The 26,027-nt window shown below is 45.6% G+C and overlaps 1 protein-coding gene across 1 annotated transcript in view; it reads right to left on the reverse strand.

The window, feature by feature from the left end:
* Positions 1-26,027, reverse strand: part of serinc4 (serine incorporator 4) — a 55,862-nt gene that overhangs the window by 29,266 nt on the left and 569 nt on the right. The window contains exons 2-5 of the mRNA XM_031812425.1: positions 22,649-22,816; positions 20,068-20,246; positions 17,485-17,564; positions 15,552-15,645 (exon numbers count right to left, since the gene is read on the reverse strand). Of these exons, the coding sequence (XP_031668285.1) occupies positions 15,552-15,645; positions 17,485-17,564; positions 20,068-20,246; positions 22,649-22,816 (521 nt within the window). The remainder of the gene's footprint in view (positions 1-15,551; positions 15,646-17,484; positions 17,565-20,067; positions 20,247-22,648; positions 22,817-26,027) is intronic.

Here is a 26,027-nt window from a genome sequence, read left to right on the forward strand (position 1 = left end):
TAATGTCCAGTCAAACTGCAGCTCCTAGCTGAAACAGATCAGTACAGGGTAACGTCCAGTCAAACTGCAGCTCCTAGCTGAAACAGATCAGTACAAGGTAACGTCCAGTCAAACTGCAGCTCCTAGCAGAAACAGATCAGTACAGGGTAACGTCCAGTCAAACTGCAGCTCCTAGCTGAAACAGATCAGTACAAGGTAACGTCCAGTCAAACTGCAGCTCCTAGCTGAAACAGATCAGTACAAGGTAACGTCCAGTCAAACTGCAGCTCCTAGCTGAAACAGATCAGTACAGGGTAACGTCCAGTCAAACTGCAGCTCCTAGCTGAAACAGATCAGTGCAAGGTAACGTCCAGTCAAACTGCAGCTCCTAGCTGAAACAGATCAGAACAAGGTAACGTCCAGTCAAACTGCAGCTCCTAGCTAAAACAGATCAGTACAAGGTAACGTCCAGTCAAACTGCAGCTCCTAGCTGAAACAGATCAGTACAGGGTAACATCCAGTCAAACTGTAGCTCTTAGCTGAAACAGATCAGTACAAGGTAACGTCCAGTCAAACTGCAGCTCCTAGCTGAAACAGATCAGTACAGGGTAACGTCCAGTCAAACTGCAGCTCCTAGCTGAAACAGATCAGTACAGGGTAACGTCCAGTCAAACTGCAGCTCCTAGCTGAAACAGATCAGTACAAGGTAACGTCCAGTCAAACTGCAGCTCCTAGCTGAAACAGATCAGTACAGGGTAACATCCAGTCAAACTGTAGCTCCTAGCTGAAACAGATCAGTACAGGGTAACGTCCAGTCAAACTTCAGCTCCTAGCTGAAACAGATCAGTACAGGGTAACGTCCAGTCAAACTGCAGCTTCTAGCTGAAACAGATCAGTACAAGGTAACGTCCAGTCAAACTGCAGCTCCTTGCTGAAACAGATCAGTACAGGGTAACGTCCAGTCAAACTGCAGCTCCTAGCTGAAACAGATCAGTACAAGGTAACGTCCAGTCAAACTGCAGCTCCTAGCTGAAACAGATCAGTACAGGGTAACGTCCAGTCAAACTGCAGCTCCTAGCTGAAACAGATCAGTACAAGGTAAGGTCCAGTCAAACTGCAGCTCCTAGCTGAAACAGATCAGTACAAGGTAACGTCCAGTCAAACTGCAGCTCCTAGCTGAAACAGATCAGAACAAGGTAACGTCCAGTCAAACTGCAGCTCCTAGCTGAAACAGATCAGTACAAGGTAACGTCCAGTCAAACTGCAGCTCCTAGCTGAAACAGATCAGTACAGGGTAACGTCCAGTCAAACTGCAGCTCCTAGCTGAAACAGATCAGTACAAGGTAAGGTCCAGTCAAACTGCAGCTCCTAGCTGAAACAGATCAGTACAAGGTAACGTCCAGTCAAACTGCAGCTCCTAGCTGAAACAGATCAGAACAAGGTAACGTCCAGTCAAACTGCAGCTCCTAGCTGAAACAGATCAGTACAAGGTAACGTCCAGTCAAACTGCAGCTCCTAGCTGAAACAGATCAGTACAGGGTAACGTCCAGTCAAACTGCAGCTCCTAGCTGAAACAGATCAGTACAGGGTAACGTCCAGTCAAACTGCAGCTCCTAGTTGAAACAGATCAGTACAGGGTAACGTCCAGTCAAACTGCAGCTCCTAGCTGAAACAGATCAGTACAGGGTAACGTCCAGTCAAACTGCAGCTCCTAGCTGAAACAGATCAGTACAGGGTAACGTCCAGTCAAACTGCAGCTTCTAGCTGAAACAGATCAGTACAAGGTAACGTCCAGTCAAACTGCAGCTCCTAGCTGAAACAGATCAGTACAGGGTAACGTCCAGTCAAACTGCAGCTCCTAGCTGAAACAGATCAGTACAGGGTAACGTCCAGTCAAACTGCAGCTCCTAGCTGAAACAGATCGGTACAAGGTAACGTCCAGTCAAACTGCAGCTCCTAGCTGAAACAGATCAGTACAAGGTAACGTCCAGTCAAACTGCAGCTCCTAGCTGAAACAGATCAGAACAAGGTAACGTCCAGTCAAACTGCAGCTCCTAGCTAAAACAGATCAGTACAAGGTAACGTCCAGTCAAACTGCAGCTCCTAGCTGAAACAGATCAGTACAGGGTAACATCCAGTCAAACTGTAGCTCTTAGCTGAAACAGATCAGTACAAGGTAACGTCCAGCCAAACTGCAGCTCCTAGCTGAAACAGATCAGTACAGGGTAACGTCCAGTCAAACTGCAGCTCCTAGCTGAAACAGATCAGTACAGGGTAACGTCCAGTCAAACTTCAGCTCCTAGCTGAAACAGATCAGTACAAGGTAACGTCCAGTCAAACTGCAGCTCCTAGCTGAAACAGATCAGTACAAGGTAACGTCCAGTCAAACTGCAGCTCCTAGCTGAAACAGATCAGAACAAGGTAACGTCCAGTCAAACTGCAGCTCCTAGCTAAAACAGATCAGTACAAGGTAACGTCCAGTCAAACTGCAGCTCCTAGCTGAAACAGATCAGTACAGGGTAACATCCAGTCAAACTGTAGCTCTTAGCTGAAACAGATCAGTACAAGGTAACGTCCAGTCAAACTGCAGCTCCTAGCTGAAACAGATCAGTACAGGGTAACGTCCAGTCAAACTGCAGCTCCTAGCTGAAACAGATCAGTACAGGGTAACGTCCAGTCAAACTTCAGCTCCTAGCTGAAACAGATCAGTACAGGGTAACGTCCAGTCAAACTGCAGCTTCTAGCTGAAACAGATCAGTACAAGGTAACGTCCAGTCAAACTGCAGCTCCTTGCTGAAACAGATCAGTACAGGGTAACGTCCAGTCAAACTGCAGCTCCTAGCTGAAACAGATCAGTACAAGGTAACGTCCAGTCAAACTGCAGCTCCTAGCTGAAACAGATCAGAACAAGGTAACGTCCAGTCAAACTGCAGCTCCTAGCTGAAACAGATCAGTACAGGGTAACATCCAGTCAAACTGTAGCTCCTAGCTGAAACAGATCAGTACAGGGTAACGTCCAGTCAAACTGCAGCTCCTAGCTGAAACAGATCAGAACAAGGTAACGTCCAGTCAAACTGCAGCTCCTAGCTAAAACAGATCAGTACAAGGTAACGTCCAGTCAAACTGCAGCTCCTAGCTGAAACAGATCAGTACAGGGTAACGTCCAGTCAAACTGCAGCTCCTAGCTGAAACAGATCAGTACAGGGTAATGTCCAGTCAAACTGCAGCTCCTAGCTGAAACAGATCAGTACAGGGTAACGTCCAGTCAAACTGCAGCTCCTAGCTGAAACAGATCAGTACAAGGTAACGTCCAGTCAAACTGCAGCTCCTAGCAGAAACAGATCAGTACCGGGTAACGTCCAGTCAAACTGCAGCTCCTAGCTGAAACAGATCAGTACAAGGTAACGTCCAGTCAACTGCAGCTCCTAGCTGAAACAGATCAGTACAAGGTAACGTCCAGTCAAACTGCAGATCCTAGCTGAAACAGATCAGTACAGGGTAACGTCCAGTCAAACTGCAGCTCCTAGCTGAAACAGATCAGTGCAAGGTAACGTCCAGTCAAACTGCAGCTCCTAGCTGAAACAGATCAGAACAAGGTAACGTCCAGTCAAACTGCAGCTCCTAGCTAAAACAGATCAGTACAAGGTAACGTCCAGTCAAACTGCAGCTCCTAGCTGAAACAGATCAGTACAGGGTAACATCCAGTCAAACTGTAGCTCTTAGCTGAAACAGATCAGTACAAGGTAACGTCCAGTCAAACTGCAGCTCCTAGCTGAAACAGATCAGTACAGGGTAACGTCCAGTCAAACTGCAGCTCCTAGCTGAAACAGATCAGTACAGGGTAACGTCCAGTCAAACTGCAGCTCCTAGCTGAAACAGATCAGTACAAGGTAACGTCCAGTCAAACTGCAGCTCCTAGCTGAAACAGATCAGTACAGGGTAACATCCAGTCAAACTGTAGCTCCTAGCTGAAACAGATCAGTACAGGGTAACGTCCAGTCAAACTTCAGCTCCTAGCTGAAACAGATCAGTACAGGGTAACGTCCAGTCAAACTGCAGCTTCCTAGCTGAAACAGATCAGTACAAGGTAACGTCCAGTCAAACTGCAGCTCCTAGCTGAAACAGATCAGTACAAGGTAACGTCCAGTCAAACTGCAGCTCCTAGCTGAAACAGATCAGTAACAAGGTAACGTCCAGTCAAACTGCAGCTCCTAGCTGAAACAGATCAGTACAAGGTAACGTCCAGTCAAACTGCAGCTCCTAGCTGAAACAGATCAGTACAGGGTAACGTCCAGTCAAACTGCAGCTCCTAGCTGAAACAGATCAGTACAAGGTAACGTCCAGTCAAACTGCAGCTCCTAGCTGAAACAGATCAGTACAAGGGTAACGTCCAGTCAAACTGCAGCTCCTAGCTGAAACAGATCAGTACAGGGTAACGTCCAGTCAAACTGCAGCTCCTAGCTGAAACAGATCAGTACAAGGGTAACGTCCAGTCAAACTGCAGCTCCTAGCTGAAACAGATCAGTACAGGGTAACATCCAGTCAAACTGTAGCTCCTAGCTGAAACAGATCAGTACAGGGTAACGTCCAGTCAAACTGCAGCTCCTAGCTGAAACAGATCAGTACAGGGTAACGTCCAGTCAAACTGCAGCTTCTAGCTGAAACAGATCAGTACAAGGTAACGTCCAGTCAAACTGCAGCTCCTTGCTGAAACAGATCAGTACAGGGGTAACGTCCAGTCAAACTGCAGCTCCTAGCTGAAACAGATCAGTACAAGGTAACGTCCAGTCAAACTGCAGCTCCTAGCTGAAACAGATCAGTACAAGGGTAACGTCCAGTCAAACTGCAGCTCCTAGCTGAAACAGATCAGTACAAGGTAAGGTCCAGTCAAACTGCAGCTCCTAGCTGAAACAGATCAGTACAAGGTAACGTCCAGTCAAACTGCAGCTCCTAGCTGAAACAGATCAGTACAAGGTAACGTCCAGTCAAACTGCAGCTCCTAGCTGAAACAGATCAGTACAAGGTAACGTCCAGTCAAACTGCAGCTCCTAGCTGAAACAGATCAGTACAGGGTAACGTCCAGTCAAACTGCAGCTCCTAGCTGAAACAGATCAGTACAAGGTAAGGTCCAGTCAAACTGCAGCTCCTAGCTGAAACAGATCAGTACAAGGTAACGTCCAGTCAAACTGCAGCTCCTAGCTGAAACAGATCAGAACAAGGTAACGTCCAGTCAAACTGCAGCTCCTAGCTGAAACAGATCAGTACAAGGTAACGTCCAGTCAAACTGCAGCTCCTAGCTGAAACAGATCAGTACAGGGTAACGTCCAGTCAAACTGCAGCTCCTAGCTGAAACAGATCAGTACAGGGTAACGTCCAGTCAAACTGCAGCTCCTAGTTGAAACAGATCAGTACAGGGTAACGTCCAGTCAAACTGCAGCTCCTAGCTGAAACAGATCAGTACAGGGTAACGTCCAGTCAAACTGCAGCTCCTAGCTGAAACAGATCAGTACAGGGTAACGTCCAGTCAAACTGCAGCTTCTAGCTGAAACAGATCAGTACAAGGTAACGTCCAGTCAAACTGCAGCTCCTAGCTGAAACAGATCAGTACAGGGTAACGTCCAGTCAAACTGCAGCTCCTAGCTGAAACAGATCAGTACAGGGTAACGTCCAGTCAAACTGCAGCTCCTAGCTGAAACAGATCGGTACAAGGTAACATCCAGTCAAACTGTAGCTCTTAGCTGAAACAGATCAGTACAAGGTAACGTCCAGTCAAACTGCAGCTCCTAGCTGAAACAGATCAGTACAGGGTAACGTCCAGTCAAACTGCAGCTCCTAGCTGAAACAGATCAGTACAGGGTAACGTCCAGTCAAACTGCAGCTCCTAGCTGAAACAGATCAGTACAAGGTAACGTCCAGTCAAACTGCAGCTCCTAGCTGAAACAGATCAGTACAGGGTAACATCCAGTCAAACTGTAGCTCCTAGCTGAAACAGATCAGTACAGGGTAACGTCCAGTCAAACTTCAGCTCCTAGCTGAAACAGATCAGTACAGGGTAACGTCCAGTCAAACTGCAGCTTCTAGCTGAAACAGATCAGTACAAGGTAACGTCCAGTCAAACTGCAGCTCCTTGCTGAAACAGATCAGTACAGGGTAACGTCCAGTCAAACTGCAGCTCCTAGCTGAAACAGATCAGTACAAGGTAACGTCCAGTCAAACTGCAGCTCCTAGCTGAAACAGATCAGTACAAGGTAACGTCCAGTCAAACTGCAGCTCCTAGCTGAAACAGATCAGTACAAGGTAAGGTCCAGTCAAACTGCAGCTCCTAGCTGAAACAGATCAGTACAAGGTAACGTCCAGTCAAACTGCAGCTCCTAGCTGAAACAGATCAGAACAAGGTAACGTCCAGTCAAACTGCAGCTCCTAGCTGAAACAGATCAGTACAAGGTAACGTCCAGTCAAACTGCAGCTCCTAGCTGAAACAGATCAGTACAGGGTAACGTCCAGTCAAACTGCAGCTCCTAGCTGAAACAGATCAGTACAAGGTAAGGTCCAGTCAAACTGCAGCTCCTAGCTGAAACAGATCAGTACAAGGTAACGTCCAGTCAAACTGCAGCTCCTAGCTGAAACAGATCAGAACAAGGTAACGTCCAGTCAAACTGCAGCTCCTAGCTGAAACAGATCAGTACAAGGTAACGTCCAGTCAAACTGCAGCTCCTAGCTGAAACAGATCAGTACAGGGTAACGTCCAGTCAAACTGCAGCTCCTAGCTGAAACAGATCAGTACAGGGTAACGTCCAGTCAAACTGCAGCTCCTAGTTGAAACAGATCAGTACAGGGTAACGTCCAGTCAAACTGCAGCTCCTAGCTGAAACAGATCAGTACAGGGTAACGTCCAGTCAAACTGCAGCTCCTAGCTGAAACAGATCAGTACAGGGTAACGTCCAGTCAAACTGCAGCTTCTAGCTGAAACAGATCAGTACAAGGTAACGTCCAGTCAAACTGCAGCTCCTAGCTGAAACAGATCAGTACAGGGTAACGTCCAGTCAAACTGCAGCTCCTAGCTGAAACAGATCAGTACAGGGTAACGTCCAGTCAAACTGCAGCTCCTAGCTGAAACAGATCGGTACAAGGTAACGTCCAGTCAAACTGCAGCTCCTAGCTGAAACAGATCAGAACAAGGTAACGTCCAGTCAAACTGCAGCTCCTAGCTAAAACAGATCAGTACAAGGTAACGTCCAGTCAAACTGCAGCTCCTAGCTGAAACAGATCAGTACAGGGTAACATCCAGTCAAACTGTAGCTCTTAGCTGAAACAGATCAGTACAAGGTAACGTCCAGCCAAACTGCAGCTCCTAGCTGAAACAGATCAGTACAGGGTAACGTCCAGTCAAACTGCAGCTCCTAGCTGAAACAGATCAGTACAGGGTAACGTCCAGTCAAACTTCAGCTCCTAGCTGAAACAGATCAGTACAAGGTAACGTCCAGTCAAACTGCAGCTCCTAGCTGAAACAGATCAGAACAAGGTAACGTCCAGTCAAACTGCAGCTCCTAGCTAAAACAGATCAGTACAAGGTAACGTCCAGTCAAACTGCAGCTCCTAGCTGAAACAGATCAGTACAGGGTAACATCCAGTCAAACTGTAGCTCTTAGCTGAAACAGATCAGTACAAGGTAACGTCCAGTCAAACTGCAGCTCCTAGCTGAAACAGATCAGTACAGGGTAACGTCCAGTCAAACTGCAGCTCCTAGCTGAAACAGATCAGTACAGGGTAACGTCCAGTCAAACTGCAGCTCCTAGCTGAAACAGATCAGTACAAGGTAACGTCCAGTCAAACTGCAGCTCCTAGCTGAAACAGATCAGTACAGGGTAACATCCAGTCAAACTGTAGCTCCTAGCTGAAACAGATCGGTACAGGGTAACGTCCAGTCAAACTTCAGCTCCTAGCTGAAACAGATCAGTACAGGGTAACGTCCAGTCAAACTGCAGCTTCTAGCTGAAACAGATCAGTACAAGGTAACGTCCAGTCAAACTGCAGCTCCTTGCTGAAACAGATCAGTACAGGGTAACGTCCAGTCAAACTGCAGCTCCTAGCTGAAACAGATCAGTACAAGGTAACGTCCAGTCAAACTGCAGCTCCTAGCTGAAACAGATCAGAACAAGGTAACGTCCAGTCAAACTGCAGCTCCTAGCTGAAACAGATCAGTACAGGGTAACATCCAGTCAAACTGTAGCTCCTAGCTGAAACAGATCAGTACAGGGTAACGTCCAGTCAAACTTCAGCTCCTAGCTGAAACAGATCAGTACAGGGTAACGTCCAGTCAAACTGCAGCTCCTAGCTGAAACAGATCAGTACAGGGTAACGTCCAGTCAAACTGCAGCTCCTAGCTGAAACAGATCAGTACAAGGTAAGGTCCAGTCAAACTGCAGCTCCTAGCTGAAACAGATCAGTACAAGGTAACGTCCAGTCAAACTGCAGCTCCTAGCTGAAACAGATCAGTACAAGGTAACGTCCAGTCAAACTGCAGCTCCTAGCTGAAACAGATCAGTACAGGGTAACGTCCAGTCAAACTGCAGCTCCTAGCTGAAACAGATCAGTACAGGGTAACGTCCAGTCAAACTGCAGCTCCTAGCTGAAACAGATCAGTACAAGGTAACGTCCAGTCAAACTGCAGCTCCTAGCTGAAACAGATCAGTACAGGGTAACATCCAGTCAAACTGTAGCTCCTAGCTGAAACAGATCAGTACAGGGTAACGTCCAGTCAAACTTCAGCTCCTAGCTGAAACAGATCAGTACAGGGTAACGTCCAGTCAAACTGCAGCTTCTAGCTGAAACAGATCAGTACAAGGTAACGTCCAGTCAAACTGCAGCTCCTTGCTGAAACAGATCAGTACAGGGTAACGTCCAGTCAAACTGCAGCTCCTAGCTGAAACAGATCAGTACAAGGTAACGTCCAGTCAAACTGCAGCTCCTAGCTGAAACAGATCAGTACAGGGTAACGTCCAGTCAAACTGCAGCTCCTAGCTGAAACAGATCAGTACAAGGTAAGGTCCAGTCAAACTGCAGCTCCTAGCTGAAACAGATCAGTACAAGGTAACGTCCAGTCAAACTGCAGCTCCTAGCTGAAACAGATCAGAACAAGGTAACGTCCAGTCAAACTGCAGCTCCTAGCTGAAACAGATCAGTACAAGGTAACGTCCAGTCAAACTGCAGCTCCTAGCTGAAACAGATCAGTACAGGGTAACGTCCAGTCAAACTGCAGCTCCTAGCTGAAACAGATCAGTACAAGGTAAGGTCCAGTCAAACTGCAGCTCCTAGCTGAAACAGATCAGTACAAGGTAACGTCCAGTCAAACTGCAGCTCCTAGCTGAAACAGATCAGAACAAGGTAACGTCCAGTCAAACTGCAGCTCCTAGCTGAAACAGATCAGTACAAGGTAACGTCCAGTCAAACTGCAGCTCCTAGCTGAAACAGATCAGTACAGGGTAACGTCCAGTCAAACTGCAGCTCCTAGCTGAAACAGATCAGTACAGGGTAACGTCCAGTCAAACTGCAGCTCCTAGTTGAAACAGGTCAGTACAGGGTAACGTCCAGTCAAACTGCAGCTCCTAGCTGAAACAGATCAGTACAGGGTAACGTCCAGTCAAACTGCAGCTCCTAGCTGAAACAGATCAGTACAGGGTAACGTCCAGTCAAACTGCAGCTTCTAGCTGAAACAGATCAGTACAAGGTAACGTCCAGTCAAACTGCAGCTCCTAGCTGAAACAGATCAGTACAGGGTAACGTCCAGTCAAACTGCAGCTCCTAGCTGAAACAGGGTAACGTCCAGTCAAACTGCAGCTCCTAGCTGAAACAGATCGGTACAAGGTAACGTCCAGTCAAACTGCAGCTCCTAGCTGAAACAGATCAGAACAAGGTAACGTCCAGTCAAACTGCAGCTCCTAGCTAAAACAGATCAGTACAAGGTAACGTCCAGTCAAACTGCAGCTCCTAGCTGAAACAGATCAGTACAGGGTAACATCCAGTCAAACTGTAGCTCTTAGCTGAAACAGATCAGTACAAGGTAACGTCCAGCCAAACTGCAGCTCCTAGCTGAAACAGATCAGTACAGGGTAACGTCCAGTCAAACTGCAGCTCCTAGCTGAAACAGATCAGTACAGGGTAACGTCCAGTCAAACTTCAGCTCCTAGCTGAAACAGATCAGTACAAGGTAACGTCCAGTCAAACTGCAGCTCCTAGCTGAAACAGATCAGAACAAGGTAACGTCCAGTCAAACTGCAGCTCCTAGCTAAAACAGATCAGTACAAGGTAACGTCCAGTCAAACTGCAGCTCCTAGCTGAAACAGATCAGTACAGGGTAACATCCAGTCAAACTGTAGCTCTTAGCTGAAACAGATCAGTACAAGGTAACGTCCAGTCAAACTGCAGCTCCTAGCTGAAACAGATCAGTACAGGGTAACGTCCAGTCAAACTGCAGCTCCTAGCTGAAACAGATCAGTACAGGGTAACGTCCAGTCAAACTGCAGCTCCTAGCTGAAACAGATCAGTACAAGGTAACGTCCAGTCAAACTGCAGCTCCTAGCTGAAACAGATCAGTACAGGGTAACATCCAGTCAAACTGTAGCTCCTAGCTGAAACAGATCAGTACAGGGTAACGTCCAGTCAAACTTCAGCTCCTAGCTGAAACAGATCAGTACAGGGTAACGTCCAGTCAAACTGCAGCTTCTAGCTGAAACAGATCAGTACAAGGTAACGTCCAGTCAAACTGCAGCTCCTTGCTGAAACAGATCAGTACAGGGTAACGTCCAGTCAAACTGCAGCTCCTAGCTGAAACAGATCAGTACAAGGTAACGTCCAGTCAAACTGCAGCTCCTAGCTGAAACAGATCAGAACAAGGTAACGTCCAGTCAAACTGCAGCTCCTAGCTGAAACAGATCAGTACAGGGTAACATCCAGTCAAACTGTAGCTCCTAGCTGAAACAGATCAGTACAGGGTAACGTCCAGTCAAACTTCAGCTCCTAGCTGAAACAGATCAGTACAGGGTAACGTCCAGTCAAACTGCAGCTCCTAGCTGAAACAGATCAGTACAGGGTAACGTCCAGTCAAACTGCAGCTCCTAGCTGAAACAGATCAGTACAAGGTAAGGTCCAGTCAAACTGCAGCTCCTAGCTGAAACAGATCAGTACAAGGTAACGTCCAGTCAAACTGCAGCTCCTAGCTGAAACAGATCAGTACAAGGTAACGTCCAGTCAAACTGCAGCTCCTAGCTGAAACAGATCAGAACAAGGTAACGTCCAGTCAAACTGCAGCTCCTAGCTAAAACAGATCAGTACAGGGTAACGTCCAGTCAAACTGCAGCTCCTAGCTGAAACAGATCAGTACAGGGTACCGTCCAGTCAAACTTCAGCTCCTAGCTGAAACAGATCAGTACAAGGTAACGTCCAGTCAAACTGCAGCTCCTAGCTGAAACAGATCAGTACAAGGTAACGTCCAGTCAAACTGCAGCTCCTAGCTGAAACAGATCAGAACAAGGTAACGTCCAGTCAAACTGCAGCTCCTAGCTAAAACAGATCAGTACAAGGTAACGTCCAGTCAAACTGCAGCTCCTAGCTGAAACAGATCAGTACAGGGTAACATCCAGTCAAACTGTAGCTCTTAGCTGAAACAGATCAGTACAAGGTAACGTCCAGTCAAACTGCAGCTCCTAGCTGAAACAGATCAGTACAGGGTAACGTCCAGTCAAACTGCAGCTCCTAGCTGAAACAGATCAGTACAGGGTAACGTCCAGTCAAACTGCAGCTCCTAGCTGAAACAGATCAGTACAAGGTAACGTCCAGTCAAACTGCAGCTCCTAGCTGAAACAGATCAGTACAGGGTAACATCCAGTCAAACTGTAGCTCCTAGCTGAAACAGATCAGTACAGGGTAACGTCCAGTCAAACTGCAGCTCCTAGCTGAAACAGATCAGTACAGGGTAACGTCCAGTCAAACTGCAGCTCCTAGCTGAAACAGATCAGTACAAGGTAAGGTCCAGTCAAACTGCAGCTCCTAGCTGAAACAGATCAGTACAAGGTAACGTCCAGTCAAACTGCAGCTCCTAGCTGAAACAGATCAGAACAAGGTAACGTCCAGTCAAACTGCAGCTCCTAGCTGAAACAGATCAGTACAGGGTAACGTCCAGTCAAACTGCAGCTCCTAGCTGAAACAGATCAGTACAGGGTAACATCCAGTCAAACTGCAGCTCCTAGCTGAAACAGATCAGTACAAGGTAACGTCCAGTCAAACTGCAGCTCCTAGCTGAAACAGATCAGTACAGGGTAACGTCCAGTCAAACTGCAGCTCCTAGCTGAAACAGATCAGTACAAGGTAAGGTCCAGTCAAACTGCAGCTCCTAGCTGAAACAGATCAGTACAAGGTAACGTCCAGTCAAACTGCAGCTCCTAGCTGAAACAGATCAGAACAAGGTAACGTCCAGTCAAACTGCAGCTCCTAGCTGAAACAGATCAGTACAGGGTAACGTCCAGTCAAACTGCAGCTCCTAGCTGAAACAGATCAGTACAGGGTAACGTCCAGTCAAACTGCAGCTCCTAGCTGAAACAGATCAGTACAGGGTAACATCCAGTCAAACTGTAGCTCCTAGCTGAAACAGATCAGTACAGGGTAACGTCCAGTCAAACTTCAGCTCCTAGCTGAAACAGATCAGTACAGGGTAACGTCCAGTCAAACTGCAGCTTCTAGCTGAAACAGATCAGTACAAGGTAACGTCCAGTCAAACTGCAGCTCCTTGCTGAAACAGATCAGTACAGGGTAACGTCCAGTCAAACTGCAGCTCCTAGCTGAAACAGATCAGTACAAGGTAACGTCCAGTCAAACTGCAGCTCCTAGCTGAAACAGATCAGAACAAGGTAACGTCCAGTCAAACTGCAGCTCCTAGCTGAAACAGATCAGTACAGGGTAACATCCAGTCAAACTGTAGCTCCTAGCTGAAACAGATCAGTACAGGGTAACGTCCAGTCAAACTTCAGCTCCTAGCTGAAACAGATCAGTACAGGGTTACGTCCAGTCAAACTGCAGCTCCTAGCTGAAACAGATCAGTACAGGGTAACGTCCAGTCAAACTGCAGCTCCTAGCTGAAATAGATCAGTACAAGGTAAGGTCCAGTCAAACTGCAGCTCCTAGCTGAAACAGATCAGTACAAGGTAACGTCCAGTCAAACTGCAGCTCCTAGCTGAAACAGATCAGTACAAGGTAACGTCCAGTCAAACTGCAGCTCCTAGCTGAAACAGATCAGAACAAGGTAACGTCCAGTCAAACTGCAGCTCCTAGCTAAAACAGATCAGTACAGGGTAACGTCCAGTCAAACTGCAGCTCCTAGCTGAAACAGATCAGTACAGGGTAACGTCCAGTCAAACTTCAGCTCCTAGCTGAAACAGATCAGTACAAGGTAACGTCCAGTCAAACTGCAGCTCCTAGCTGAAACAGATCAGTACAAGGTAACGTCCAGTCAAACTGCAGCTCCTAGCTGAAACAGATCAGAACAAGGTAACGTCCAGTCAAACTGCAGCTCCTAGCTAAAACAGATCAGTACAAGGTAACGTCCAGTCAAACTGCAGCTCCTAGCTGAAACAGATCAGTACAGGGTAACATCCAGTCAAACTGTAGCTCTTAGCTGAAACAGATCAGTACAAGGTAACGTCCAGTCAAACTGCAGCTCCTAGCTGAAACAGATCAGTACAGGGTAACGTCCAGTCAAACTGCAGCTCCTAGCTGAAACAGATCAGTACAGGGTAACATCCAGTCAAACTGTAGCTCCTAGCTGAAACAGATCAGTACAGGGTAACGTCCAGTCAAACTTCAGCTCCTAGCTGAAACAGATCAGTACAGGGTAACGTCCAGTCAAACTGCAGCTTCTAGCTGAAACAGATCAGTACAAGGTAACGTCCAGTCAAACTGCAGCTCCTTGCTGAAACAGATCAGTACAGGGTAACGTCCAGTCAAACTGCAGCTCCTAGCTGAAACAGATCAGTACAAGGTAACGTCCAGTCAAACTGCAGCTCCTAGCTGAAACAGATCAGTACAGGGTAACGTCCAGTCAAACTGCAGCTCCTAGCTGAAACAGATCAGTACAAGGTAAGGTCCAGTCAAACTGCAGCTCCTAGCTGAAACAGATCAGTACAAGGTAACGTCCAGTCAAACTGCAGCTCCTAGCTGAAACAGATCAGAACAAGGTAACGTCCAGTCAAACTGCAGCTCCTAGCTGAAACAGATCAGTACAGGGTAACGTCCAGTCAAACTGCAGCTCCTAGCTGAAACAGATCAGTACAGGGTAACGTCCAGTCAAACTGCAGCTCCTAGCTGAAACAGATCAGTACAGGGTAACGTCCAGTCAAACTGCAGCTCCTAGCTGAAACAGATCAGTACAAGGTAACGTCCAGTCAAACTGCAGCTCCTAGCTGAAACAGATCAGAACAAGGTAACGTCCAGTCAAACTGCAGCTCCTAGCTGAAACAGATCATTACAAGGTAACGTCCAGTCAAACTGCAGCTCCTAGCTGAAACAGATCAGTATAGGGTAACATCCAGTCAAACTGTAGCTCCTAGCTGAAACAGATCAGTACAGGGTAACGTCCAGTCAAACTGCAGCTTCTAGCTGAAACAGATCAGTACAAGGTAACGTCCAGTCAAACTGCAGCTCCTAGCTGAAACAGATCAGTACAGGGTAACGTCCAGTCAAACTGTAGCTCCTAGCTGAAACAGATCAGTACAGGGTAACGTCCAGTCAAACTGCAGCTCCTAGCTGAAACAGATCGGTACAGGGTAACGTCCAGTCAAACTGCAGCTTCTAGCTGAAACAGATCAGTACAGGGTAACGTCCAGTCAAACTGCAGCTCCTAGCTGAAACAGATCAGTACAAGGTAACGTCCAGTCAAACTGCAGCTCCTAGCTGAAACAGATCAGTACAAGGTAACGTCCAGTCAAACTGCAGCTCCTAGCTGAAACAGATCAGAACAAGGTAACGTCCAGTCAAACTGCAGCTCCTAGCTGAAACAGATCAGTACAAGGTAACGTCCAGTCAAACTGCAGCTCCTAGCTGAAACAGATCAGAACAAGGTAACGTCCAGTCAAACTGCAGCTCCTAGCTGAAACAGATCATTACAAGGTAACGTACAGTCAAACTGCAGCTCCTAGCTGAAACAGATCAGTATAGGGTAACGTCCAGTCAAACTGCAGCTCCTAGCTGAAACAGATCAGTACAAGGTAACGTCCAGTCAAACTGCAGCTCCTAGCTGAAACAGATCAGTATAGGGTAACATCCAGTCAAACTGTAGCTCCTAGCTGAAACAGATCAGTACAAGGTAACGTCCAGTCAAACTGCAGCTCCTAGCTGAAACAGATCAGTACAAGGTAACTTCCAGTCAAACTTGCGCTTCTATGGTTGGAGGATGTGGCCTGTCCTTCTCCAGCACAAGGACCCTAGCATCCACCCTCACATCCTCTGCTTCAACTGACAACTGATCAAACTCCATATCACCTCTCATCCCCCACACACACACACACCTCTCCCTCCCCTCTCACCAGTTCTTGTTCCAGGTGTGGGCAAATGCTGTGATGAGACTGAGCTGGATGAGGATGAAGGCAAATCCTCCCACCACGCCTACGTAGTGCCAGGCTGGGAGAGAGAGAGAGAAATGGAAAGAGAGAGACAGACAGAGAGAAACAGGGTTGCTGTCTAACTCACTTGATGCAGGCCCATTCTGAATGTGAGTGTAGTCCAAATGTATGTATACTTTTCAAATGAAATATACATATACGTACCAGTCAAACGTTTGGACACAACACATTCAAGGGTTTTTCTTTGTTTTACTATTTTCTACTTTGTCTTGATGGCAGCTTTGCACACTCTTGGCATTCTCTCAACCAGCTTCATGATGTTGTCACCTGGAGTGCATTTCAATTAACAGATGTGCCTTGTTAAAAGTTAATTAGTGGAATTTATTACCTTCTTAATGCATTTGAACCAATCAGTTGTGTTGTGACAAGGTAGGGGTGGTATACACAAGATAGCCCTATTTGGTAAAAGACCAAGTCCATATTATGGCAAGAACAGCTCAAATAATCAAAGAGAAACGACTTTAAGACAAGAAGGTCAAAAAAGTTTCTTCAAGTGCTGTCGCAAAATACATCAAGCGCTATGATGAAACTGGCTCTCATGAGGACAGCCACAGGAAAGGAAGACCCAGAGTTACCTCTGCTGCAGAGGAGAAGTACATTTGAGTTACCAGCCTTAGAAATTGCAGCCCAAATAAATGCTTCACAGAGTTCAAGTAACAGACACATCTCAACATCAAATGTTCAGAGGTGACTGTGTGAATCAGGCCTTTGTGGTCGAATTTCTGCAAAGAAACCACTACTAAAGGACACCAATAATAAGAAGAGACTTGATTGAGCCGAAAAACACGAGCGAATGGACATTAGACCGGTGAAAATATATCCTTTGGTCTGATGAGTCCAAATTTGAGATTTTTGGTTCCAATCGCTGTGTCTTTGTGAGACACAGAGTAGGTGAACGGATGTTCCCACCATGAAGCATGGAGGAGGAGGTGTGATGGTGTTGGGGTGTTTTGCTGGTGACACTGTCAGTGATTTATTAAGAATTCAAGGCACACTTAACCAGCATGGCTACCACAGCATTCTGCAGCGATTCGCCATCCCACCTGGTTTGCACTTAGTGGAACTATCATTTGTTTTTCAACAGGACAATCACCCAGCCGCAACCCAATTGAGATGGTTTGGATGAGTTGAACTGCAGACTGAAGGAAAAGCAGCCAACAAGTGCTCAGCATATGTGGGAACTCCTTCAATACTGTTGTAAACCATTCTTCATGAAGCTGGTTGAGAGAATGCCAAGAGTGTGCAAAGCTGTCATCAAGGCAAAGGTTGGCGACTTTTAAGAAGCTAAAATATATTTAGATTTGTTTAACACTTTTTTTGGTTACTACATGATTCCATATGTGTTATTTCATAGTTTTGATGTCTTCACTATTCTACAATGTAGAAAATAGTTAAAAAAAATAAAGATAAACCCTTGAATGAGTAGGTGTGTCCAAACTTTTGACTGGTACTGTATATGAGAGTGTTTTCCTATGTGTGTGTTGCAAAACACAGTTCCTCATCAAGAATAACATACTGTAGTCATCTATTAAATAATGAACTTATAGCACAGAAGATTCTGAGGCAGAGGAACAGCCATAAAAGATGTAGGATATGAAATCAGTTACAGTGTCATGATGAGATTTACTGCTGCTAGCACAACACTATCCAACCACAGAGAAATTTATGGTGGCTTGACTGCAGGGTGAATCTCGTGAGATGATGAGTAGGTCTACAGTGCCCCCTATCGGTATTAAAATATAACTGCACCTATTGCCTTCAGCTAGGGCAATTCTGTGTTGAAAGTTTAGCAATGTATTCTAAGAGGGAATCTTGATTGTGTGTCCAGGCTGCTCACCATGCAGGAAGGACTCAGTAGGGATGAAGAAGGCAGCAGTACACATCCCAAGCAAGGTGATGAACTTCAGAAACCAGAACCTGCATTAGGACCAGAGAGGACCAGTTATATGGTTGTATGCCTAACATTTGCATAATAACATGTTTTTGATATGTTTGTTTGAAACCACCTAGGGACAACTACCCACCTACAATATATACTGCCCTACATACAGAGGACGTGCAGACGAAGAGCATCTTCGTTAAGAAGCTGCATGACACAAGGGAAGTGAATGGAGGAATAGCTGAGTAGGCAGGACTAAGGGAAGTGAATGGAGGAATAGCTGAGTAGGCAGGTCTAAGGGAAGTGAATGGAGGAGTAGCTGAGTAGGCAGGTCTAAGGGAAGTGAATGGAGGAATAGCTGAGTAGGCAGGTCTAAGGGAAGTGAATGGAGGAATAGCTGAGTAGGCAGGTCTAAGGGAAGTGAATGGAGGAATAGCTGAGTAGGCAGGTCTAAGGGAAGTGAATGGAGGAATAACTGAGTAGGCAGGTCTAAGGGAAGTGAATGGAGGAATAGCTGAGTAGGCAGGTCTAAGGGAAGTGAATGGAGGAATAGCTGAGTAGGCATGTCTAAGGGAAGTGAATGGAGGAATAGCTGAGTAGGCAGGTCTAAGGGAAGTGAATGGAGGAATAGCTGAGTAGGCAGGTCTAAGGGAAGTGAATGGAGGAATAGCTGAGTAGGCAGGTCTAAGGGAAGTGAATGGAGGAATAGCTGAGTAGGCAGGTCTAAGGGAAGTGAATGGAGGAATAGCTGAGTAGGCAGGTCTAAGGGAAGTGAATGGAGGAATAGCTGAGTAGGCAGGTCTAAGGGAAGTGAATGGAGGAATAGCTGAGTAGGCAGGTCTAAGGGAAGTGAAGCTGTAATCGCCTTGTGTAGTCTTGATTGAGTACAGTATTTCAAACCTGTACAGGTCAAAACCTGACACATAATTTAAGTCAAAAGTCTGAGGTACAAAATGTGCTTGAATGTTGAGGGTGGTATGGAATAGGAGGTGGGTAGCTTCGGAAAAACAAATGATGTCATGACAATTATTGTTGCATATGGGATATACCTTTTAAAAAAGCTTAACGTAAGAAAAAAATAGTTACTCACACTGATCTCAAGTTAGGATTCTGCCCCTAGTGCGCACTGAGAAGTGCCCAGGAGTTCCAGGGCCCTGTGGCCGACTGTCTGGCTTCTCATTAATAAGAGCCTTATGGGAGATATGCCACAGAGGGCCAGCTAGAGGCCATGCGTCTCTCAAAGGGTAACCCTCCCACCCCCAACCCCCCCCCCCCCCCCCCTAGAGCGCATCACTGCTCTAATTAACCCCCCTAGAGCACATCACTGCTCTAATTAACCCCCCTAGAGCGCATCACTGCTCTAATTAACCCCCCTAGAGCACATCACTGCTCTATTCAACCCACCTAGAGCCCGTCACTGCTCTAATTAACCCCCCTAGAGCCCGTCACTGCTCTATTCAACCTACCTAGAGCGCATCACTGCTCTAATCAACCCCCCTAGAGCGCGTCACTGCTCTAATTAACCCCCCTAGAGCGTGTCACTGCTCTATTCAACCTACCTAGAGCGCATCACTGCTCTAATCAACCCACCTAGAGCGCGTCACTGCTCTAATTAACCCCCCTAGAGCCCGTCACTGCTCTAATTAACCCCCCTAGAGCCCGTCACTGCTCTATTCAACCTACCTAGAGCGCGTCACTGCTCTAATCAACCCCCCTAGAGCGCGTCACTGCTCTAATTAACCCCCCTAGAGCCCGTCACTGCTCTATTCAACCCACCTAGAGCGCGTCACTGCTCTAATTAACTCCCCTAGAGCCCGTCACTGCTCTATTCAACCCACCTAGAGCGCGTCACTGCTCTAATTAACCCACCTAGAGCCCGTCACTGCTCTAATTAACCCACCTAGAGCCCGTCACTGCTCTAATTAACCCCTCTAGAGCGCATCACTGCTCTAATTAACCCCACTAGAGCGCGTCACTGCTCTAATTAACCCCCCTAGAGCGTGTCACTGCTCTAATCATCCCCCCTAGAGCGTGTCACTGCTCTAATCAACCCCCCTAGAGCGTGTCAATGCTCTAATCACCCCCCCCCCCCTAGAGCGTGTCACTGCTCTAATCATCCCCCCCCCCCTAGAGCGTGTCACTGCTCTAATCAACCCCCCCAGAGCATGGCACTGCTCTAATCATCCCCCCTAGAGCGTGTCACTGCTCTAATCAACCCCCCTAGAGCGTGTCACTGCTCTAATCACCCCCCCTAGAGCGTGTCACTGCTCACAGCACAGCAGTGGACAGTATCACAAGCTGGTTAAAAAAGGACACTGGTGCATTGGTCAGGCAGGTGAGGAATAGGCCCACGTAGCCTCAAATAGACGTGTTGATATTGACGTTAGTACTGTACTAGTGGGAGGGGTGTTACACAATGTATTAGCACAATACACCTTAAAGGGGTATTACATGTAGAACGCAAACTTTCATTCACATATACGCCATGGTAGTTCTCCTGCGTCTCCCCAATATAAATGAACCTTCAGGGCTACTGCTGACCCATTGTGGATGAGCGCTCTGAAGTCCTGGCTGGACTTGACATCGATGAGGAACAGCGCCATCATCAGGTAGAAGCAGGCAGTGCCAAAGCAGACCCTGTAGACCGCTGAGTAGCCAACCAGCATCTCACAGTGCCCTCCTCCATGGGCCTGGTCACACACCATGTTGAAGAAAGGCACCTGAAACACACAAACACACTCTGTTATGGAGTGTGTGTGTGTGTGTGTGTGTGTGTGTGTGTGTGTGTGTGTGTGTGTGTGTGTGTGTGTGTGTGTGTGTGTGTGTGTGTGTGTGTGTGTGTGTGTGTGTGTGTGTCCGTTTGTGTGTGCCCATTTGTGAGTGTGTGTGTGTGTGCGTGTGTATCTCTCTTTTTAAGTGTGTGTGTGTGTGTGTGTGTGTGTGTGTGTGTGTGTGTGTGTGTGTGTGTGTGTGTGTGTGTGTGTGTGTGTGTGTGTGTGTGTGTGTGTGTGTGTGTGTGTGTACATGCATGTACAGTATGTGTGTGTAACCTAGAGGTTAGCTAGTAGAAGCCTCCAGGCCTTTCTCTGTCTGTCTTTGGGAGGAAAATAGTGTACTGAAATGATCCTGTAGCCTACTGCATGTATCCTTAGCATAGCGATTAATCAGACGGTTATTGAATGTGACATGACACAACAAACAGAACCAGTATTCTCATTGGCACACATTATGAGTGGATTTACACCACAAAAAGAGACAGGGAGAGAGTAGGTATGCATCCCAAATGGCACTCTATTCCCTACATAGTGCACTACCATGGGCCCTGGTCAAAAGCACTAGTAATCTATGGCAATCTATCGTAATTTTGGTAATTTATACTTGAATAACTTTGACAGAATGTATTCATATATAGTTTTTTTATACATCTGTGTCCATATTGTTGATGAGTTTCTAGTGGATAGAACATACGGTTCAAGAGAAAATAGCCTAAATGAATGGGAAAAGCATCTAACCAACAATGGCATTATTTGTAATTAACTCTGCAACTCTTCCAACTGTTTACTTTTTTCACAACAGCCACCAGTTTGATGCCAAAACACTGACAACAAATACATACATACTGACATAGTCAAATAAATAGAAGTGTGTAAAAACAAATACAAAGGATATTTCATGCTGAACCCCTCATGTTAAACACTAATGGTATTCACTAAGTTGATGGTTTATATTTAGGATAATGTTTTACAGCTTTGTTGTTCTATTTCTTATTTGAAAATCATCTTATTTAATTAATTCGTAACTGTTACGTGATAAGGCCACAGAGGGCCAGAGATAATTACAGACACCTGTAGTACCCAAAAGGCCCACTACATGTCTTGTGATAGATTATATCAAATCCTTGAAAGATACCAAAATTCTGGTAGCTTACTAATAAACTCTGAAAGTTTCCAGTGACATACCCTCCCTTTGCAACCCTACTTCTTACTGACTCTTTTTGTGTGTGGATGGGACCAACACTACCTAGTGAAACGTACTTAACCTACTACATACTACACTTGCCTGATATCCAAACGGGAATCCATGTTCTGTTTCTCTCCTAAATGTTTCACTACTACACATTCAAGAAATCAGCCTGGCCCTTGGATGGCACACATCAGTCTGGCCCTGGGATGGCACACATAAGACTGGCCCTGGGATGGCACACAAAAGACTGGCCCTGGGATGGCACACATAAGACTGGCCCTGGGATGGCACACATAAGACTGGCCCTGGGATGGCACACATAAGACTGGCCCTGGGATGGCACACATAAGACGTGGGATGGCACACATAAGACTGGCCCTGGGATGGCACACATAAGACGTGGGATGGCACACATAAGATGTGGGATGGCACACATAAGACGTGGGATGGCACACATAAGACGTGGGATGGCACACGTGAGGGTTTGGATGGGATGCGTGAGATGTGGGATGGCACACATGAGGCCATTGGAGAGGGACTTGGTATAGTGAAGTGTGGGGATATGTTTTCCCAAATGCAATAGATAGTGTAAGGACCCTTCCCTTTCTATGTCATCCTATTGGTTGTGTGGTGATTAGCAAGTTTGCCTGTGGGCTAGAAAGACCAGGGTTGGAGACCTACAAGGTGCTGCTGTTCTAATGCACTAATTCAGAGCTCTCCAATCCTGTTCCTGGAGAGATACCCTCCTATAGGTTTTTCCTCCAACCCCAGTTGTAACTAACCTGATTCAGTTTATCAACCAGCTAATTAAATAGAATCAGGTGCACTAGACTAGGATTGGTAGAAAAAACCTACAGGACGGTAGCTCTCCAGGAACAGAGTTGGAGAGCCCTGCACTAATTTACGCAACAAGACATTTAATTGAGTTACTCTCAAGGTGCACGTTTGCCGGCCTTCGCTAAAGTAGTAATGTACTAACCTTGGTTAACCCAGAACTCAAATCTTGCATATTAAGTAGTCTGACCACAATAGATTACTAATGTACTAATGTAATTGAATCAGGACAGGAACACTTTACAGCACCTCAGAGCAAACAAAGTGCTCAGACATGATGGAACTTTGTTGATCCCCAAAGGAGGACATGACATCAGACACTCACATTGTCCCGGACAGCCTCGGAGACAGTGCGTGAGAGCATGAGACAGGAGACGGCGCAGGCCATGATGTGGAAGAGTGTGTACATGATCCTCGTGCTGGACGATGACTTCACCGGGGGGCAGAAGGAGCAGCACAGTGAACACGGGGCCGGGCCACAGCAGCAACATATCTATGGAGAGGAGAGAGATATGTTCACATATATATCTGAGAGGAGAGAGGAGAGGAGAGGAAGAGAGAGAGGAGAGAAGATGAGAGAGGGGAGGGGAGGAGAGGAGGGTACCTACCTGGAGAGAGGAAGAAACCTATCTGGGGAGCAGAACAAGTGAGGAGTCAGCTCAACAATATAGTGACAATGCTCAATATATCCTAGGAGATGAGGAGAGAGATGCTCAATATATCTGCGGGAAGCGGAGAGAGGGATTTTCAATATACATGATATATGAGAGCTGTAACTGGGAGGAGGTGAAGAGAGATATGCTCAATATATCTGCGGGAAGCGGAGAGAGGGATTTTCAATATACATGATATATGAGAGCTGTAACTGGGAGGAGGTGAAGAGAGATATGCTCAATATATCTGCAGGAAGCGGAGAGAGGGATTTTCAATATACATGATATATGAGAGCTGTAACTGGGAGGAGGTGAAGAGAGATATGCTCAATATATCTGCGGGAAGCGGAGAGAGGGATTTTCAATATACATGATATATGAGAGCTGTAACTGGGAGGAGGTGAAGAGAGATATGCTCAATATATCTGCGGGAAGCGGAGAGAGGGATTTTCAATATACATGATATATGAGAGCTGTAACTGGGAGGAGGTGAAGAGAGATATGCTCAATATATCTGCGGGAAGTGGAGAGAGGGATTTTCAATATACATGATATATGAGAGCTGTAACTGGGAGGAGGTGAAGAGAGATATGCTCAATATATCTGCGGGAAGCGGAGAGAGGGATTTTCAATATACATGATATATGAGAGCTGTAACTGGGAGGAGTTGAAGAGAGATATGCTCAATATCTGTGAGATGTGTAAATTCAACAATAAAGGGATTATACTGCATTTAACCAATTGGATCAAATCTTTGGTCATCATCAACCACTCCAACACCCCAACGTCAACATATTTGAATGATGGAAAGGAGAGGGGTGTTTAGCATATTTTAGGATGGAGTGGAGTCAACATGTCTGTGAATCAGAATTCAACTGAACATAGCCTTAGTGCTATACAGAAAGCTACATAACTGAAGGAAGAGAGAGGTGATGAGTGCGTGAGTGAGTGAGTGAGTGAGTGAGTGAGTGAGTGAGTGAGTGAGTGAGTGAGTGAGTGAGTGAGTGAGTGAGTGAGTGAATAAATGCATGAATGAATGACATTGATTATCCCTCAAGAGGAAATTATTTCCATAACTCACCGAAGGTGCACATAACTGCTTCATCTAATTCACTGTAGTACCACAGAGAAAACATGATGCTCTCAATAACCAAGTAATGTTTGTTTATATGAGGGGACACCTTTTACACAGTGAATGAACTCAGTGAACTATTCTCAGAGGAGCTTTACCTTGATATGAGGGTTTTGGGCAGGTGGTTGTTGTGTGTTACATGTGGTTGTTGTGTGTTACAGGTGGTCGTTGCGTGTTACAGGTGGTTGTTGCGTGTTACAGGTGGTTGTTGTGTGTTACAGGTGGTTGTTGTGTGTTGCAGGTGGTTGTTGTGTGTTACAGGTGGTCGTTGCGTGTTACAGGTGGTCGTTGCGTGTTACAGGTGGTTGTTGTGTGTTACAGGTGGTTGTTGTGTGTTGCAGGTGGTTGTTGTGTGTTACAGGTGGTTGTTGTGTGATACAGGTGGTTGTTGCATGTTACAGGTGGTTGTTGCGTGTTACAGGTGGTCGTTGCATGTTACAGGTGGTCGTTGCGTGTTACAGGTGGTCGTTGTGTGTTATAGGTGGTTGTTGCGTGTTACAGGTGATTGTTGCGTGTTACAGGTGGTTGAATTTAGTCCAAACACAAAGAATATCTGATCCGCCTGGAGTCAAACCAATTTATAGACTAACAGCATTGTATTGTAATACACTGTGTTGAACTGCTTGTCCTGTTTTAAGTCGTTGTTATCTGGGATTTTACTGGGGGTGGGGGGGTTACTGGATGAGGGAGGAGAGTATAAACACAAGCATAGACTGTTTCTTTGATAAACATCCAGAACTGTAGATGAAAGCTATCCTATCTATCGATCGATCTATCTGTATCTGTCTAATTGCTCTAATCTCTCTAATCTACAACAGAAAGCTGGTTCACCAGGTGAGAGTAAACTGTAGAGTGGCTAGGTCATGTTGGATTTGTGGGACAATGACTCACGTCTTTCCAATATGAGATTAACCTGCATTGTTGTATCAAATGTATATCTTGCCAATAACACTTCAGAGTCCAATAGACCTAATATTAATACAGGACACAGCCTCAGGTCTCAAGCGTAGGGGGTGGAGAATGGGGCAAAATAAAACGAGACACAGTATAGACTACTGTACAACGGGTGTATTGATCTCTATCCAACATAGAACACCTGCTGCATTGTAAAACAGATACTGGCATCTGCTAGTTCTGGATCTGATATGTATTAACAACAGGCCAGTTAGGTACAAAACAATAGTCATGAGAAAGTGAAGATGTGCTTTATCACATCAACTATTATGTGTTAAAGTTATATTTTAACACAACAACTAATATAACTATGTTATAACACAACAACTAATATAACTATGTCTTAAACAGAAGAACTAATATAACTATGTATTAACACAACAACTAATATTACTATGTATTAACACAACAACTAATATAACTATGTATTAAACACAACAACTAATATAACTATGTATTAACACAACAACTAATATAACTATGTTATAACACAACAACTAATATAACTATGTATTAACACAACAACTAATATAACTATGTCTTAAACACAACAACTAATATAACTATGTATTAACACAACAACTAATATAACTATGTTATAACACAACAACTAATATAACTATGTCTTAAACACAACAACTAATATAACTATGTATTAACACAACAACTAATATAACTATGTATTAACACAACAACTAATATAACTATGTCTTAAACACAACAACTAATATAACTATGTATTAACACAACAACTAATATAACTATGTTATAACACAACAACTAATATAACTATGTCTTAAACACAACAACTAATATAACTATGTTTAAATACAACAACTAATATAGCTTTGTTTAAATACAACAACCAATATAGCTTTGTTCTAACACAACTACTAGCAAACGTATCATGAAAATATGGGACTCAATGTCTTACTAAACAGACAGCAATCCAAACACATTCTCAT

The sequence above is a fragment of the Oncorhynchus kisutch genome, unplaced genomic scaffold, assembly GCF_002021735.2.
Source record: "Oncorhynchus kisutch isolate 150728-3 unplaced genomic scaffold, Okis_V2 Okis03b-Okis08b_hom, whole genome shotgun sequence".
NCBI classification, from domain to species: Eukaryota; Metazoa; Chordata; class Actinopteri; order Salmoniformes; family Salmonidae; genus Oncorhynchus; species Oncorhynchus kisutch.